General features: G+C 37.5%; 1 protein-coding gene across 1 annotated transcript in view; it reads right to left on the reverse strand.

The window, feature by feature from the left end:
- The window catches only part of LOC130420058 (collagen alpha-1(XI) chain-like), a 21,654-nt gene extending 3,749 nt beyond the window's left edge, over positions 1 to 17,905 (reverse strand). The window contains exons 1-13 of the mRNA XM_056747132.1: positions 17,827 to 17,905; positions 16,758 to 16,938; positions 15,370 to 15,528; positions 15,053 to 15,245; positions 14,272 to 14,400; positions 6,586 to 7,194; positions 5,299 to 5,343; positions 5,037 to 5,156; positions 2,822 to 2,860; positions 1,283 to 1,390; positions 1,046 to 1,099; positions 884 to 958; positions 72 to 125 (exon numbers count right to left, since the gene is read on the reverse strand). Of these exons, the coding sequence (XP_056603110.1) occupies positions 72 to 125; positions 884 to 958; positions 1,046 to 1,099; positions 1,283 to 1,390; positions 2,822 to 2,860; positions 5,037 to 5,156; positions 5,299 to 5,343; positions 6,586 to 7,194; positions 14,272 to 14,400; positions 15,053 to 15,245; positions 15,370 to 15,528; positions 16,758 to 16,938; positions 17,827 to 17,905 (1,845 nt within the window). The remainder of the gene's footprint in view (positions 1 to 71; positions 126 to 883; positions 959 to 1,045; positions 1,100 to 1,282; positions 1,391 to 2,821; positions 2,861 to 5,036; positions 5,157 to 5,298; positions 5,344 to 6,585; positions 7,195 to 14,271; positions 14,401 to 15,052; positions 15,246 to 15,369; positions 15,529 to 16,757; positions 16,939 to 17,826) is intronic.
- Between the last annotated feature and the right edge of the window lie 1,121 nt (positions 17,906 to 19,026).

A 19,026-nucleotide genomic window follows, 5' to 3' on the forward strand; every position in this document is an offset into this window, starting at 1 on the left:
TGGATGGTGTTTTTTTCTGTTTAGCCAGCAACCTGCACTGCAGTATAAATTGAGTAGCATTGATCACTTACATCTGTGCCGTTAACACCCTGTTCACCAACCAATCCAGTAGCACCTGGTGCTCCCTGGAAACATATAAAGCTTTATTGAGCACCATTATTTGTCAGCCATGTTTTGTTGTATTTGTATTGTAGACAAGGTTACGAAGATACTGTATGACTCACTGCTTGCCCTGGAGGACCACGTTTTCCATCATGTCCTGGATCCCCCTGAGATAAAAACTTTGTTTTGTAATTATCAAGATAATTAAGTTCTTCTTTATAATTTTTGTTTGATATCAACATAATCAAAAAATATTTAAAGCATGATTGCTTATGACTGTCACAAAAAGAATATTGGTTAAACTAACTTCTGGGCCAGCCGGGCCTGGAATCCCTTCAACACCTTGCAAACCAACAGGTCCCTTAAATAGAACAAAATTAGAAATATACAAAATAAATAAAACCTGTTCAGTTTTTATCACGATTTATCACTTAAGCGTGTCTTCAGATATGAATATTTGAAAAACATTTTTGAAACTGTGTATCATGACTAGTTGAGTAATTTCAGGATATAAAATGAAAATATAGTGGATAAAGTGTATGATTTACTTACTGGAGGACCTGCAACACCAGTAAAGCCTATTTCTCCCTTTGAGCCCTATAATTATTCATAACAATGAACACAAATAAATTAAAAAATCTAAAGATTAACCACTGTATCATTGTATAACATTTTTAGTCTATTTTCCCCCATTGATCCACTAGGGAGAGTGTTGGATTTTTTCAAAAAGACACAAGTAGACACAATAAAATGAACTATAATTATTAAAGGCTTGTCTTACTTTGTGGCCAGTCTTTCCTTTTTCTCCACTGGGGCCATGTGGACCAGGAAAACCCTGTTCATGGAAGGAGGTAGACTAAATTATACACATGCAAGGTCAAATTCTTGAATACGACAGTTATTAGGCAGTGTGCTTTAGAATATTCGTATCTTTATCCTGTACCTCATCTCCTTTTTCCCCAGGGGGCGCTGTCTCACCTTTGTAACCACGAGGACCCTAGAGACGCCAAAAAGAAGCAAGGCATATGGTTTTCAACAAATATCAGAACATATGTTTCACAGCATGATTTTAAAGATTAACAAGAAACTGAGAGCATTAACATATTAAGCGTATTCAGGCTAATGTCCTTACTTGAACTTAAACAATTATTACAAAAGCTAGCCACCAGTAAAGTCTCACCTGAAGGCCAGGTATCCCTGGAGGTCCTGGTACCCCATCCGACCCTTTCTCTCCCTCCCTCCCTTGAGTCCCTGCACGGCCCCGAACTCCCTTGGGTCCCATGGCACCCTATTTAAAAATGGATAGTGAATAAAGGCTTTGCTTTGATGGGTGCAGTACTGAGAACACTTCAATCAAATCAAATTGACATTAAAATTTAACATTTGCTCATTTTAGTCAATTTCTCCAAGTTTTCTGAACGAATTGAAAGATGCTGACGACTCATCTTGACGTTAGATTAATTAAAACACCTTAATCTAATTTCTGTGGTGAACAACAATTGAAATACATATTATGGCATAGTTTCAAATAGTTACTTTACCATATCGCCTCTGTGCCCTAATGGTCCACTCTCCCCTGGGTCTCCAGGTAAGCCCTTCAGAAATTAAACATTAAACTATTTACCAACATGTTACACAAAGACACATGTAACCTGTTTGTAACTGGCCAACCATTATGACAATGAATAAGACTTGTCTAAGATCAACACAGGCCAACCTTAAACTCCATTAAAGGTGAACTGACATTTTGTTCACTTACATGATACTCTAGTTTTATTAAGAGCCTTAATAATGCGATTTCATTTTTTCAAGTTGAGATCACATGATCAGCCTAAATCTCACAAAATTTATTAAGAAATAAACCATCGTTGCGTGTAAATATCCAGTTTGCAATGGAACCGATGCTGTTGTGTTTTGCATGAGACCATCTACACAATATGGGCCTCATTTTAATAAACATAATTATATTTATTTATATTTATCGATTCCAGTATCACAATAAAAACAAATATTAACGCTATTATTAAATATTAAACCATACAATACAATACCACATTAGGAATTTTGTTTCCATCTTTGTTGTAACAGTTTGGGAAAGGCCTTTTCTATGCCCAAATGACTGTACTACTATGCCCTCTAACCATTAGGCCACGACTGCCCCATATACAAGTCATTGATGGGTTTGAATGATGAGTGTTTGGTTTAAAGCCAGCAAATCATAGCAATTGTGTTCAGTTGGGTTCTGGGCTTTATGCAGACTGGTCAGGTTCTTTCACATTTGACGAATTCAATCATTTCTTTTTGAAACTTGCTTTGTGAAAAGGAGCATTGTCATGATGGAATAGCAGGGCCTGACCCAAACTGTTGCCATAAATTTAGAAGCACACAATTCTCTAGAATATCATAATATGCCATAGCATTGAGATTTGTGCTCACAGAAATGTTTTCATTTCAGGCGGCGTCCCAATACTTCCGTCCATATATATTGCAAATCGTAAGACGACATAAAGCAACAGACCAAATGTTACTAAGTGCAAAGGTGTTTGTGTGTGTGATGGTTGTATACTCACAGGTAAACCAGGCCTCCCTATCTCACCCATTGGTCCAGGGAGGCCTATCTCTCTCTGTGGAACATCAGAGTGAAACAATTTAGTAAAAAAGATCAAAATGTCTATGAATTAGTATTTCAAATTGTGATAAATTGATATTCAACACCTACAGGCCATCCAGCCATCAGCAACTGGTAGTAAGGTGTTCTCTTCAAAACAAATAAACATTGTGAATGACACATCAGTTTAGACATGAAATATGAATAACAGACAATTTTGACTAGCATTAGTGGGGGCAGAAACATGCTCAACAACAGATCCTGAACTCAAAGGGATAGTTCACCCAAAAATGAAAATCCTGTCATCATTTACTCGTCATTTCAAACCTGTATGACTTTCTTTCTTTCGCAGTAGACAAAAGAAAATATATTTTGAAGAGGCACCCATCCACTTATTGTGTTTGTCTGCATCCAATAGAAGTGAATGGGTGCCGGCGCTGTTCAGCAACTTTCTTCAAAATATCTTCTTTTTGGGGTGGGGTGAACTTTAAGCTATTGTAAGACTTAATGCCTGCATGTTTTAATCCAAACACAAACCAGTCAGCGTTGAGTGGCATCTCTCCTGTTCAAACAGAGGAAAAGAACTGAGGGACAGTGTAGCCTCTCTCGGCAGTGTGGGCTGGAAAAGCTACAGCCAGGATCCCACACAGAGACACACACTCTCTGTCACCCTGTTATTAAATCACCCAGGCCGCCTCTGCTTTATACAATATTTGCCTTGGCGCATGCTCAATCTGGCACCAGGGCAGGGGTTCGGCTCAACGCTAACTCGGTGAAGGTGAGTTTAAGACAAGCAGAGGAATCGGACTTCCCCGTGCATTTCCCCTCCCCGAGTCCCGCCGAAACAAAGGGATCTAAACATAAACATCTGTCAAAACCCTCACAAAACACTGTGACCATTATGCAGAATGCACCCTGGGTAACTAGCAGAGCAACATCAGAACAATCAATGTTTGTGTGCAGTGCCACAAGGGTTCATCGTACAATACCTCAATGACAAATCAGCACTAATTACACATGAAGGCTCCTGTGAGATCTCATTCAGACAGGTCCGTTTGAATTTCTATACGCTCAGGAGACGGATTGTACAAACAAGCCATGAAATAGATCACAGGGTAGAGAATGAAGATGACTACAACAAAAATGTTGTAATATCTTTAAGAAGTTGGAACAGTTGGAAGCACAATATAGCAAGTGAAAAGATTATAGGGATCATATACAGTTTATATTATTAAAGATTATAACTTCTAAACTAGCCTCAATGTAGAGAAGATTGATCCCGGCTAACGCTTTTTGCCTATACAGATTTGCTTATAAAAGAAGCCAAAATATATATTACAGACCATAAAATATAAAAAATATTTCACACTAAAGATTATTAGAATGAACTTATAAAGACAGTGTTTTTTATGATGTTATTTCTTTTATATACTTTTTATATGTCTTTTATATTTACATTTTTATATTTATTTTTCATAATTTAATTTAATAAAATCCAACCTCAATTTCTTAACCAATTCAAAAGAACTGAACAAACGATACACAGTTAAAGGTCATACAAAAGAGGAATTGTAAATGGCCTAAATCAGAACTATTTTAAGAACTACCACCCATGGATGAATCTACAAATAATCATATGCATGATAAATGAGATCTGTCCTCTAGAGAAGAGGATTCTGCCAAATGATGACGAAAAACATTTGGAGACGCTTCTCAGATGACTATGAAATATTGCCAGGTGGCTGCTGAACAATCACAAGTCAATATACACAACTGCTTCGAATTATGAGAACCTACAGGAAGCTCAGGCCTATGGTTTTACAATCACACTTCAGTATATGCTCAGAAATAGAGAAAATACAACAGCTTTGAAAGACAGAGTGGTGGTTCAATGAATTGTGTTGATGATACTGCTTCCGTTATCAAAATCAGATCTAGCATTTTCCTTCTCCATTGACGGACATTCAAAGATAACTAGATAGATCTATCATAGCAGAAATGCATTGTGGCTCCTAAATATGTGAAATGGATATCCTGTATGCGACATTTGTTGTCAATGTAAAGCGAAATCAGGACTGTCAGGATGTGATTTAGCTCCTTAGATGTGATGTGGCTCCAGTGATAAGTCACATTGCATTTACAGCTCAGGTGACTGGTTAAAAAAACAGCCTGAACAATCGGCCATGTGGTGGCAGATTTCAAATGCTAATGGTTAGCTTTCTCCAGGTAAACTAGACTTCCTTGGATCAGACTTTAAACGCTCTAGCATTACTCATTTTACAACTGTAGAGTGTAAGTCTTTAAAACGTTGTGTGTGGAAACCTACCCTGAATTCAGCCCAATCTTCCTGTGTGTTCCTATGCAGATAGATGGCTGGGAGTCCTGGTGGGCCTTGGGGACCTGTTATGCCTCTTGGCCCATATGCTCCATTGACACCTTGAGAACCCTGTTAGGCCATACAGGGACAAATCGGAGTCGGGAATTATTTTGTCTTTACATAAGTGTCAGAACTGTGAGATTGTGTTGAGATGACAGGTTGATACAGAGCAGTTGAATTTTGGGAATCAGAAAAACAAGGTTTTTTTTACCTTATCACCTTTGTCTCCAATGTATCCCCTTTTACCTGCACAGCCCTGCACAAACAGAAAGCACACTCATTTAGAAACAATATATATATATATTTTTTTTTAATCAGCTTTAAAAAAGTGTGAGGTTACTAAATATTGATGAGGGAATCTCAGTTGTCTAAACCAGTGATGAACTCTTTCATTCCAGGACCCACCTAGACAGGCATAATCTATCTTGAGACCCACCAAAATATTTTTAAATGGAAATATGGGAAGAAAATACACATTAATCCTCTATAAGTAGAAGTAGAGTTTTTATTTAAATGAAATTTAAGATGCAATACCAAACTATCTAATGGTAAAATATCAAAGCTATTGCCAGTCATTAACTGGACTAAACTGTATTTTTGTGTGTCATTCAAAAGCCAAGTGACTTTTCATGATCCACCTCATGCCCCTGTGCGATACACAAGTGGGTCTAAACTCTACCACAACAGCAGTTAAAATTGAATAGTTTAATCGTTTAAATATGTTGATGGAAATCAGTAGAAGAAAAAGACCTCGCCAATCCACAAGCCAACTAATATTTATAGGTCCCTTTCATCTCACGTATATTATGTAATGATGAGACTACTCTACACATGCTGCCAAACCTCAATCCGTATACTAAGTGCGCATTAAGAATTGAAACGACACAGCCCCGATATTTCTGTATCATACTGGAAGGCTCCAAATTCATAAAGGAGCAGATGCAGCAATTTCTATTTATGATGTTAGATCTGTTGTGACAAACTATCATTAAAGATATATTATTCAAAACCCTATTCAAAGAAGGCAGAGGGAAAAATATTGTAAAACATTTAGGTTTTGGCAGTGATGTAATATAAACTGACTGAAATGGATTTGGTTGTGTAGAATATGCTTGCCATCAACATTTTTTAAACATGGCAATTCAAAGATTATACATATTCAACTTACCTTCATGTAGGCTAAGAATGTTTTCCGATAGAAAATGCATTTAACATTTTATAATATTGTACTTTTATCGCCAAGATAAAACAATAATAATGTTTTAACTCAATGAGTTCTTATGTATCTCATCGTCATCAAGAACATGAATAAACATGAACAGGTAATGTATTACTGTACTGTCATATTTTGTATCATTATATGACACAGACATGACATGCAATTATTCTAATCAGTCAACTTTTTGGATTTGATTTTTAATTTAGCACACCTGAAGCATTGATTCATTTTAAGATGCCCATTATTGTGTTATCAGCAATCAGTATTGTTGTAACTTACTCTTTTCCCTTGAGGTCCGACAGGCCCTGGCGGTCCACCAAGCAGTCTGTATCTCCTTCCATCCAGCCCTAATATAACATCACCATGTTTAGGCGTAACTCTTTTCTTGCTTGATTGTTTATATTCATCTTGACCGACACCTGCTGATGTTCTGTACTCATCAACCGCAGCCTGTTTAACTTTCCTGGAGGACCCAGAGAAGCTGGTAGAAGGAAGTAAGAAACCTTCTTCTGTCAGCTGGTTTAAAACAAAAACTTCTGAATGGACTCTAGAGTTGACTAGATTCTTCTGACCAATTGACTGCTTTAAGTTCCAGATAGATTCCGGGTCAGTGATGTCCCTGGAGGGCTTTGGAAGATGAACCTCCAAGCCTGTTTTCAGATTCTGAGAAGTGAAGTTCTCCTCTGAGGATTTAGATGTGGTGGATTGAGTCTTTCTGACACTGGTGTCCTTAAACCTGCTATGTGTGCCAATGAGTGGAGATGAGAGAAGATCAGACTCCTCCACCACTGCGAAGCCATGAGATGAATGTTTGGAAGTTATGTAGGTATGAGATGAAGTGTTTAGTTCACTTCGAAGATTTTCATTCTTGGAAGATGAACTTGAGTTCTGGGAGAAAAAAAAATGATGGCATTGAAAATATTAGTGAGTTGAGAATTGCAACCAACGGCTCGCACCACCCCTCCCGTTTAAAGCACAACGTAGGCTGACACAGAAATAAGACGTCCTCATGTTTTCACTTATTTGCCGAAGGAGATAATGTATTTACGAAGCACAATCTGTAAATCGTTTTTTCCGTTTAGGGCTAATGTAACATTTTCATTTGCCAATTTCATGCAAGGGGTCCCACAGTGCATGTAGATAGAAAGAGCTCATTCTAAGCTAATAAAAACATAATGCTTTATTATGTAAGGTCTTTATACACCTATGAAGACATGGTTATGTATATAATATTGCTTTCCTGTCAACAGTGTCATGATTCGTCCTCATCATGTCATGTCTTTCTTGGTTTAGTGGTAGGATCATGAGAGAACCACATGTTCTGTGTGGAGAGAGACACGTTATTGTTGGTTCTGACATAACATGCACTCTCTCTGGTCTCGTCCCTCTCGCTTCCTCGTTTAGCTTTCCATTAGGGTTTCATTCCTGACACCTGTCCCTTGTTAAATATCCTTTGTTAGTCTCCCTATTAAATGCCCTTGTGTTTACAGTCCTGTGCTCGTTCCTTTTGCTTATATGCTCTGTTCATCTTGCCTCGTGCGATAACATGTGGATTACTCTCAGACTTGTTGGATTTATCTCCCTGGGTGGATTTGTACCCTGTCTTGTTGCTGTGGTCCTTTAGTCTAGCCCCTGTCATGTTAAGTTTGATCTAGTATCTTGTTCTCTTGTTTTTTACCCCCACTTGGGTAGTGTTTTAGTTTCCGTTTTTGTCATTTAGTCTTGTCCATGTTACCCTATCGTGGGTTTTTGTTTTGTCAGTATAATAACCACTGCTGACTGCACTTGGGTTCTCTCCCTACCACACACTGAAAAACAGATCCTCCAAAAAATTACACACTAGACCTTTAAGTGTGTAAACTGAAGCTACACCACATGTACTTGCAGATAAATTGAATTGGCACCAGATCACAGTAGTCAATAAGGGAACAAGAACCCTAAGATGAATAAGAACAAAGTGAAAAGATGATAATGTTTGATAGGGCTAATGGCCTACATGTGATTCTGAGCTCTGAGACCCACAGGCTCCATCCCTCTGCTCTTCTCTCCTGCTGTAACAATAAGCTACAGAGAAAGAGCAGTCAGCCACTTAACACTGTACGGCGGCGGCCTCAGATGAGAGCGACACTCGATCCTCTAAAGGGTGACACAGCTCCCAAATAATTGTTTTAGCCTCTTTGTGCTATGGGTTACATCTCTGGCTGGAACTGTAGCGAACACTGGTACAACTTCTGGAAGAGAAGCTGGAGCATAACCAGACACTGAGATACACAATTACAGTTTGTTCAGAAAGTCAGTCAGTGGCTTGTTACACAGGAAGTGAGATACTGATGTACATAAGTAGTCAAAAGTGATGTCCAATTGTCATCTTCAGTTTTTACTCGAATATATTATTAAACATGCATTTAGAATTGTGTGTGTGTGTTGCATTGGCATGTTTAGAATATCTGCTTGTTAAGCCAGACATCCCAAACCACCATATACGGAAGGTCACATACTGTTTCTGGGTCCAAACCCTCAATAAAATGGTTGTGGCTAGAAGGGATACAGCTACGGCCAGAAGTGATGCAAAATCTCATTACAATTACATTAGCTAACGCCTACACCTACCCTTACCCTTAACCTATCCTTACAATAATAACAAAAATGATGCGGTATTGAAGTGCGCATACCCAATGGAGGTAGCTGTATCCCTTCTAGCTAAAACCAATGGTATAGGCAAACAACAAAAAATGCTAATATATGAGCAATAAACTAGGGGAAAACTGTGATCCTAACCTTTATCTTCCTATCGAAATCCCACATGGCCAGTCAGCGATTTATTTTCCATAATTGATTTCAATATTGATGTCAGAGATTCCCTGAGCCTGGTGATTGTAGTGTATATTTTGAGTTAATACACGTTTCGCTAAAATATGTAATTTGAGAAAATAGGGCTCTTAAACAGCCCCGCTTGAAATGAATAGATGCTTGGACCCGGAAAAGGTATTCCTTACATCACCACTTAACAACCAAATAAAATGAAGCTCAGCTTCGAGAATTTAAGGTGGTCTGGAAAAAACACATGTGCACATGTGCAACACAAGTTTATAAAGAAACAGCAGGAGAATGACTACAATATTTTACCCCAAGAAAGGATCAATAAATATAAATAACAGATAAAAATGCAGTAAACGTTTGCTTTGTTTCATGCGAGTCATTTCTATAACAAATGATATGCAGCCGGGAAGAATTACAACTACCTGATAGAGACATGCACTTTAATATCAAGATGCAGGCCAGACCCTTAGTCAGTCAGTCTGGAAGTGCAGTCTTTAGAGATATAAACAAATGTTTCACAGAGAATGGACAATGATAAAGCACAATATTAGAGCTGAGAGCTCGTGGCCCTGGGCAGGATATTATCAGTGTTCAGCATGACTTAACAGAGAATAATGATGAGATGTGCCATAAATCATAGTGAAGACACAGGTATGACGAGAACTTTACAGGTCATTGAGGGACCCAGCTGGGGTTATCTGACACTACATCAAGAAAACATAGCAGTTGAGAATTTATGTGACCAGAAGATATAAACAGAGCTTCTGAAAACATTAGATACTTCAGCTTTTACAAGAGCCGTCTACGATCAAACATAGTAGCCTGGTTCAGTGATATGTTTTATACTGCATACACATACTTGTTTTTTCTTTGGAATAAAAAAATCAATCATCAATTAAAGATGTCTAAGAAAGCAAACATTATGTGCTTATAAAAAAATACTTATGTTTGCATTTTTGCAGTGAACATCACATAATATGAATGAGAAAATTAAACAGAATAGGCCAATAATATACCATTTAGATTTTTAATAATGTTATTAATGCAAGTAATAATTTAAATTAACAACGTTCTAAAATGTTAACATTTCCTACCATGGTTTTCCATTTGCCCTCCACATACAATCCAAGCAAAAGCAGATCCAGTACAAGGTAATGTCCCACGCAGGCAAAGCAAACCATGCTGGCCATGTCCATGTATTCCTGTTATGTCTCCCAGACAGTGAAAGCTCTCTATAACTGCCCTCCCAGAGAGAGAACCTCCTGAATACACCCAGAGAGGAGATGTGCCCAGACTTCACACACTCCAGCCAACTAAACCTTCAGGCAGCCATTAAGTTGAACTGCCCCATATAAATGTGCAATGGCCTCTCGTTGTCCCATTGGGTAGTTTGGAGAGTAACATAAACGGAACACTGTGCAGACTAATATGTATACATTTTAAATCAATAGTTTAAAAGATGGGATACAGTGGATGGGATATAGATGGGATAAAGTGGCAGTGGACCACCAAGTTTACCCAGCAATGAAAACTCTGTCATTATTTAGTCAACTTTTGAAAGTCGTTTGATTTTTTCCTGTTGAAGACAATAATTATTTGTAACAGAATCTACAGGCTGCTCTTTTCTGTAGAATGAAAGTGAACGGTGACCATGGCTATCAGGGATTTTAAAGGCATGATTTTCAGCAATGACATAAAACAATAGTTAACTCAAAAAAATATATATATGTCATTATTTATTAACCCACAAACTTCATCTGTGAAAGATACATTTCTCAAAAATAACTTTCTTAAAATACCTTTTGCGTCCATTTGATGAAAGCCAATGAGGTCAATTGTTGGGTAGAACTTAATTTTTCAGTCCTGTTTCCCAAGTAAATATAATAACTAGATACTAATCCTGAACCTACCCCCTAAACCTAAATTTATACTTGATTCAAATATCCTTCTCTTTTTTTTGTGGAACATGAAAATTGTCAACTGATGAGGGAGGACATTGCCTGCTTGAGTTTCCTCAAGGCTCTCTGGGATCCAGATCATGAAAGTTTTTTCTAAAATTAGAGTGCAGGTTTTTAAAGTTTCCACCAGATTTAAGAGAGACAAAGAGGGCATGTTTGGAAACTTTAATCAAATTAGACTCGCTCTGTATTAGAACCAAATTACAGGCTACTTCAAATTTTGCATAAACACAGGGGATTTCCATCACTGTTGAACCATGACAAGTAACATTAGACACATTCAGACAACTTTAATCCACTGAGTAACACAAATGGTACCCAGATTTATGAGCTCACTGATGTACCATCAATTACAAATGACAATCTGCTCCAGAAATAACTTGATCAAAGCATTTTTACAGACCTCCAGCTCAAAATCAAAGCAATGAGATGCTGAGTGACCACAAAGTCATTAAAACGGAATGGGATTTGTGGTAATGGCTGCCATAGTAACAGAGGTAACTCAGAGAGATCATTCAGAGATGAAGAATCGGTTTCCTGGCTTTCCTCCGAGACCCGGACTCTGAGGTTTTTACAATTTTAACTAGTGGCGGGTGTTGGAATCCACAAATCCACACAGTCTTATTAATCAAGCAGATGAAACCACAGGGAATGACGGGAGATGCTCTTTTCATTTGATATATTCAATGGTGTGCACATATGCACAGTGGGGTCTAGCTCGAATCAGAAATTTCCCTCTATTTTTCACTTTCCTAATATTTTCCCATTAAAATCATATTATCCGCAGAAAAATTAGTGACACAATTTGACTCTATAGGTTTTCTATGGTTTGCAAAAAAAAATATGATTCATGGTATACCAACATGACCTGAGAATGTGCAAAATGTTAGACAACTAAATATTGTGCTAAATATTGAAAATTATATTTTTGGCAAGTTATCAAATAATCTTTTTAGGAACGGAGAGGCTCATAGATGACGTATGTTTGTATGCAAAACCTGGAAGCGAGGTGGCATTTTAGGACTTCCGGTTCTATCGCCTCTATGGGTTTTTTGAATGGGTTCATCATAAACCTTTGTTAATCAAAGAGATTATTTTTGCGATCTTCCAAACGTCTATGGGAAAAATGCACAGGCTTTCGGTCAAGGGAACAATCGCAACACTTCCGGGTTAGCCCACAAAAATACGTCATCTCTGAGCCTTTCCATTCTCCAGCTTTTGTAAGTTGTAATTTCCCTTGTTGTCCTTGTTTTTTGGAAAACATTCAGAATATATTTATTTCCAGTTATATACAGCGAAAAATACAATTTCAGTATTCTTTCTTTTCAACCCCACTGTAATGTGTGTGTCTATGTGTAATTGGTGCTTTTTTATGGATATATAAAACTGAAACGTTTTTAGTTTTATATCTATTATATGTCTACTTTTTTTAGCTTTAGAAGAAGAAATACAGCACAAAGACCAAAATTATATATATCCAATTTTCAGGAAGCCAGAATAAATTGATGATACACAAACATTTCCAGGAACATCTGCATGCAGTGTTCACAGACATGTGCAGAACAGAATTCCCACAATTGCTCTGCCTCATATACTGTATAATTACTCTATACACAATTACTTAAGCCAACTCTTAAAATACGTCTATATTTTGTCATGCTTGGCAGTACTGTCCTCTGGTAGTACACTGGACACATGACACTGTTTAGCAAATAGTCAACATTATCTAAGCCCAGCCTCTGCTTCATATTAAATCACATTCAGATGTGGGGCAGTGCTGTGTGCCGTGTTTGATAGATAGGATTGTATTTACATTCCTTATTGTAAAATGCTACCACCTATAGGAAGATGTCTAAGCAGATTTGCCTTGACTTGTACACAGTAATGTCTGGCCGCTGTAATACAACATGAAACTATAGTGTTATAGAATGAAACTATAACAAAACATAGTTAAGTTACTTCTAAAGGACAATGATCTTCCCATAGATATTTGCAGACTTAATTTCCTTGTTTGTTTGACAGGACATCAATGTGTCCAGCAAATGGAAATGCAGTCTTAAATACAAGCCTCTGATGTGCAGTCTTATACAATAAAATCATAATATACATAATAATTTCTGAAAGCATATCCTGCAGAGCACAAGGCTCACCTGAAATTTAAAGCAATGGAAGTGTCCAAAGACTTTCCAGACAATTTGTAACCTTTGGATCAGTTCCTGCCTCGTACCAGTGAGCTCTCGTGCTGCCTCGCCTTACTGTCGCAGCTGGGCTGTTTGTCAACCCCCCACACCTACACCTATCACTGTACTGGAATAAGACGGGTCCCATGATGCAACTACATCATCCCCCTCCTCATACAGGAAAATACGGCAACAGCTTTATGAGGACAAATGAAAAGTCTGAATGATCCCTCCTTTCCCATTTCTTCAGCTTTCTGACCCCTAAAGTCATCCATCTTTCCTCCAGCAGCTGAAGTTTCTTCTCCTCACACTACACGCAGGCTTCGTCTATTCATACCGTTTCATAACTCACCGTATGAGTGACGTACGAGTGGTTTGCATGTTATAATTCATATGCAGATTGCTCGTAAACGGATTTCTAGGGGTTTGTAATTTACATTGCAGTGATTCTCATTGCAGTGATTCTCTGAGTTCAGGCATGAATCCTTGAACCCAATGCATCCCACAAAGTCATCTGCATTTTTTAAGGGCCTTGATTGGAAAGTTTGGTCGTCTGTAATGTCATCTTAGAACAATAAAGGGCTCTGGTGGATGAGAAGAGCAAAATGGGATATTTGTCTATAGCACATTACTTTTAGTGATCAAATACTGTCGCATTAAAAATATCTCACAGATCATTAACTTTTTGTTAACTTTTAGATGCACAAGTCCTAAAAAGTAAAATAGTGGTTGAAATCTTTGGTCTGCAGATATAATAGTGGGCAGATTCTTGAGAATTTGTTATTCAAAAGTTCATACATAAAAAGGGTTAGAGATTCTCAAAATCTAAAAGAGCTCTAAATGAACTACATGGAGATGAAAAAGGGCCATTTGGAGACTCCAAAAGGCCACACAATAGTCTTTCAAATGACACACTCAATGTCAACATTTTTTATTTAACATCCTAAACATTTAAATAAACAAATGGGTGTCCTTGAGGGATTACAGTTTTGAGTTCTTAATTTTACCTCAGTGCTCTTCTCGGTCTCGGTAAAGCTGTTTTCTCTCAGAGGTTCACACATATGCTGGTAAAAAGTACAGTGATCCTTGGCAGCATTTGCATCTCCCATTATGAAAGTCATCTGTCTCAGTTCTCCCTGTAAAGGAAGAAAGATGTCAAACATAAACTATGACAACATCCTCATATTTCGACTTGTCTCAAATGCTGTTTGATTCATATTTATTTTGAGCAAAAGTCATTAAGATGATGGTTCTCACAGCTGGGAGCCAGAATGGTGTGGCAGCAAGACATATTTCCCATGATGCATTGCAAAAGAGGGATTTATTATGATTGATACATAAATATTGCAATAGAGATTAATGTTTGTTTTAAACTTTTAAAGTTTTTAAGTCAGCGAGAGAAAAATGAGAACAAATACAATGGGAAAGATGAATTACAAATACATTGCATTACAATAAAAATAGAAATTCAATAACTATTGGAATCTGTATAATACATGGGGATAACTAATACCAAAGTGTTTTGATAATCTTTTTATTATTCAATCAAATAAACTTTTTAGTAAAATCTTGCATTTTGCAAATTGCATATTCATTTCAGGTCATAATGTTTCTTTGTTGTAAATCCTAAAACTTTAATTTCTTTCCGAACATAAATGACATTATACTGTACTTTTGAGACTTTCAATGTTGCTTTATGTTTGAATACATGTTCTTTATATAGTTACTACAATTTGCGTCTAACTGACCCTTCTTTCATACTGCATAAATGTTTGAATAAAAACCAACCTCAAAGGGCGTCTCAAACCCCTCCAGGATGCCCCCCACCATCAGCAGCCCATCTGTAGTGATGCCCATGTAAGGATACATCCAGCTCACTTTCTCCACTAGTACACAGTCCACATACACAGCCAACCATTCAAACGAAACGCCCACAGAGATCCAGTGCCACTGAGAGTCAGACAGCCCAGACACTGAAAACCTGATGCAAAAAACAAATAACTTTGCTAGACTGCTGACAGCATTATGGGGAGGTATAACAGGGACACTGTTATTTCATTACTGGAAAAACTCAATGCTTCTAATAAGTATTAAGATGCTTGTACTCATAGTCACGCTGCTGCGTGGTGATGAAGGTGATGCTGTGTAGGCCTATACGGATCTGCAGTAAAATGTGATTGTAGAAGTTCAGCAAAGTCAACAAACTTCGGTCCACATTCTGAGAGCTGCGCAGCTGAATAAGCATGCTGAATTCATCCGCAAAGCTGTGAGTACACAAAGACACTTTATTTTAATCAACACAAAAGGACATTTTTTGTTTCATAAAAATATTACAGATGTCCCAGATCAACCTAGAAAATGTGTGGTCTCAAAGCCATAAGTCTAACATTTGTGGGTTATAGCACAATCTATAGAAAATTCTATAGATTATATAAATATATATATATGTGTGTGTCTAAATATCCTTATGTAATATATATATCTACAAAACCCTTCGGTTACAATTTTAATAATACTACAACTTAAAAGTTTTAGAACACTCACTATTCATATTTTTTTCATATTTTAGGAAAATAGTAAATTTATCAAAACTGTGGAATAACACAGAGGGAGCTTTTATATTTTCACAATTACATTTTTGTCTATGAAACTCATTTAAGACATCTAAGAGTATACCTTCAGATCAAATGAGAACCATTTTATTCAAGTGTTCTAAAACTTTTGACCGGTAGTGTAATCACATAAAGTTAAAGTTCCAGTGAAATGAAAGTTTTTTTTTCCCTTTATTAAAAAGCCTTAAAGAAACATTCCGCTTTTTTCCACAGAGTCAATAAGTTGAGATTTACCATTTTGGAATGTATTCTGCCGATCTCCAGGTCTGCCGATAGCACTTTTAGCATAGTTTAGCATAGATCATTGAATTCAATTAGACCAGCAGCATCGAGTTTAAAAATGACCAAAGAGTTTTGATATTTTTCCTATGAATAGGAGAATAGTTCCTAATCAAATCCGCCTAGAAAATTGCAACTTTTCATTTTCCACGATATAACTACAGAAGAGTTAAGTTTTAAATAAGAAAAATATTGAAACTCTTTAGTCATTAGAACATGTTTCATAAATACGTTATCTCTTCAAGCAAAGAAGCGAAAACGTTACGATGTCTTAGTCCTATGTCAGCCACTGTAGTGCTTTGAAAGGGAGGGGAAACGGATGGAGCGAACCATTGGTTGCAATTCCCAACCTGGCCACTAGAGGCCGCTAAAATCTCCACATTGCTCTTTTAATTTGTGTTTACTGGATGACTGCAATAAAACAATGCTAGCATTGCAATTGTTATTTTTATGACAGTTAAAAACAGTACAAATTACTATATAGCAGCAATGAGTATCTAATGAGAATGAGAAATTTTACCTGTTCATTTTCTATGCATAAATCACCGTATAAAATAACATTTCTTTCCATTACAGGTTCAAATTAATTGCTGAAATCAAACCTTGATCCAAATGCTTCCTGAGTTGCCATTGTGAGAGTTGAATACAGGCCAATGTCCAGCACTGGACATCCCTGGTTCTCCACATAAAGAGTCACATTCCTGCTGGCTGGTACTAAGCTTGAAATCTGATCCAGTAAATCCACTCTTTGTGTGAAGATGTTCGGATAAAAATCAAACTCCTCTGTATCAAACACCAGAAAAAGCAACAACAAAATGTTTTACACAAAATTACATCTTTCAAATGATAAATGAATTAAATAAAGCAACGTATTTTTGCATTGATTTCCTCTGGTTTACATTTTGAGTTCATCATGTAGAAAACGGACAAGTCTTGAACTGTCTGAATCTCCAGGGCTCTGGAAGGAACTTTCTCCACAGTTGACACGTGCACAAACACCATTACCATCAGAACCATTACTGATGGATGAGTCTGGGGTGAATCATTCCCATGAAGGGCTACATTTTAACCTAGATGATCCCCAGAAGACATCAAGGGATTCCTGAAAAACTTTCCATCCCTTGCCTGCACAACAGGGCCCTCAAGCACATCTGACAACAGAAGGCCATCCTTCCAAAAAAAAACATGTTTTGATGGACATAAAATAAAACCACATTGAAAGCAAGGTAGTAATTTTATTGAGCAATGCTTCCATTTAATTGGATGTTTGGATCACGGGCGCATGTTCACCAGAGAGAGAGAGAAAAAGATATCTTGAACAAGAATCAAAAAGAACACGGATCGTTCACATGGATGCTGAAGAAACGAATGCAGAAATAACTCATTGTGCATTTAACCTTTGCATAAACCCCAAATCCAAGTAATTTGTACATCACAAGACAGACTTCAAGACATGATACATGGGTCGTAAGACCGGATTTGAGGTTTCGGTTAAGAGCGTTTCCTCTTCAGCAGTGGCTGATCTCGTTTCATTCATGCTGGTGAAAAGAGCTTTTTACACCCCTCTGCAGGCCTCAGTCGTCACTCATATTGCAGTTCAGCACACAGTGGCATTGCCATGAGCGGCAGATTTCAGTCACACATGAGCACACCTGATGAAAGATCCCATACTCTCTGCATGCCATGAGCACACGGAGGGCGTTTTCACACTTTTGAGGTACAGCTCGCTGCTGTTATAGGTCAAAGTCATTCTAAATTTAAGAAGTGAACCATTATTGACTATTGGAGTTTTTGCACGCTCACTGAATTTGGAGCTAAGATACTTGTTATTGTAGAAGTTACCGTGCAAAATATTAATGAAATTTAAAAAAGTTTATACACGTTAGAATTAAATGCTGAGATGAATGCAAATTAATAATAATGTTTTCCAGCTCTTCCAAACGATACTGCAACAACCCATAACATAACACAACAGGGTTTTGCAATTAATACGTTGTGTATGAGGTTAGAGTGAAGGTACATCAGAGTGAATTTCAAGAACAGGTTCAAGGGCAGAGAGATCCAGCATCTTGAGACCATGTGCACCATCAGGAAACTAAGCTGACATTCTTTTCCTTGGCTTGTGTGTTTTGCAGGTACTGTGTGCATTGTTCATTGAACTCATCACAGACAATTCTGGAACAGGGTCAGTCGGTCATCATGCCTGAAGCGGTTGAATAACCGTTTCAGACCTCAGTTTTAGTTCTCATAAATAAGACAACAAAAATTGGGACCGAACACATTCACAGATTTCTAAGGTAGCATCACTTTTATACGTAACAGTACATTTACTTTTTTTAAATAAAGCAGAAATACTGCAGTAACAGCATAATGTCCATTTCTTCCCGTCTCAATTCACCTTCCAGTTGTTTCTACAGGAACTGAATGTTGAATGCCAATCTGTAATTTTCTAAATTCTGAGTCTGGTGCTCCGATTTAGGTCTGATGTTTGGCTGCATTTATTCCCCATTTAATGCCCGATTTCCCCCCTCGTGCAAGTTTGTGTTTCATGTACGTGGACATCAAAATTCTTGAGGCAGCAATTATGGGATGAAGATTGATGGGACTCCATTTCCTAAGCTGTTTTCTTTCTCTTAATTGTGCTGTGAAATGTAATGAGAGAAGGACTGATAGCATTTATCCCTGATAACATTTATCCCTTCATTTCCAGCTTCATGATAGGACACTCCCTGACACCCAAACTGAAGGAAAGAAACAGTTCAAAGTAAAAAGTTTTTCTGGAGGCGATTCATTCAAAACAATCTTTGGTACTGTGTTGCCAGTCTCTGCAGATCATTGTCATGTCAACCTCTCTTCCACAGAGGGACATTA

The sequence above is a fragment of the Triplophysa dalaica genome, chromosome 4 (genome assembly GCF_015846415.1).
Source record: "Triplophysa dalaica isolate WHDGS20190420 chromosome 4, ASM1584641v1, whole genome shotgun sequence".
Lineage (NCBI taxonomy): Eukaryota > Metazoa > Chordata > Actinopteri > Cypriniformes > Nemacheilidae > Triplophysa > Triplophysa dalaica.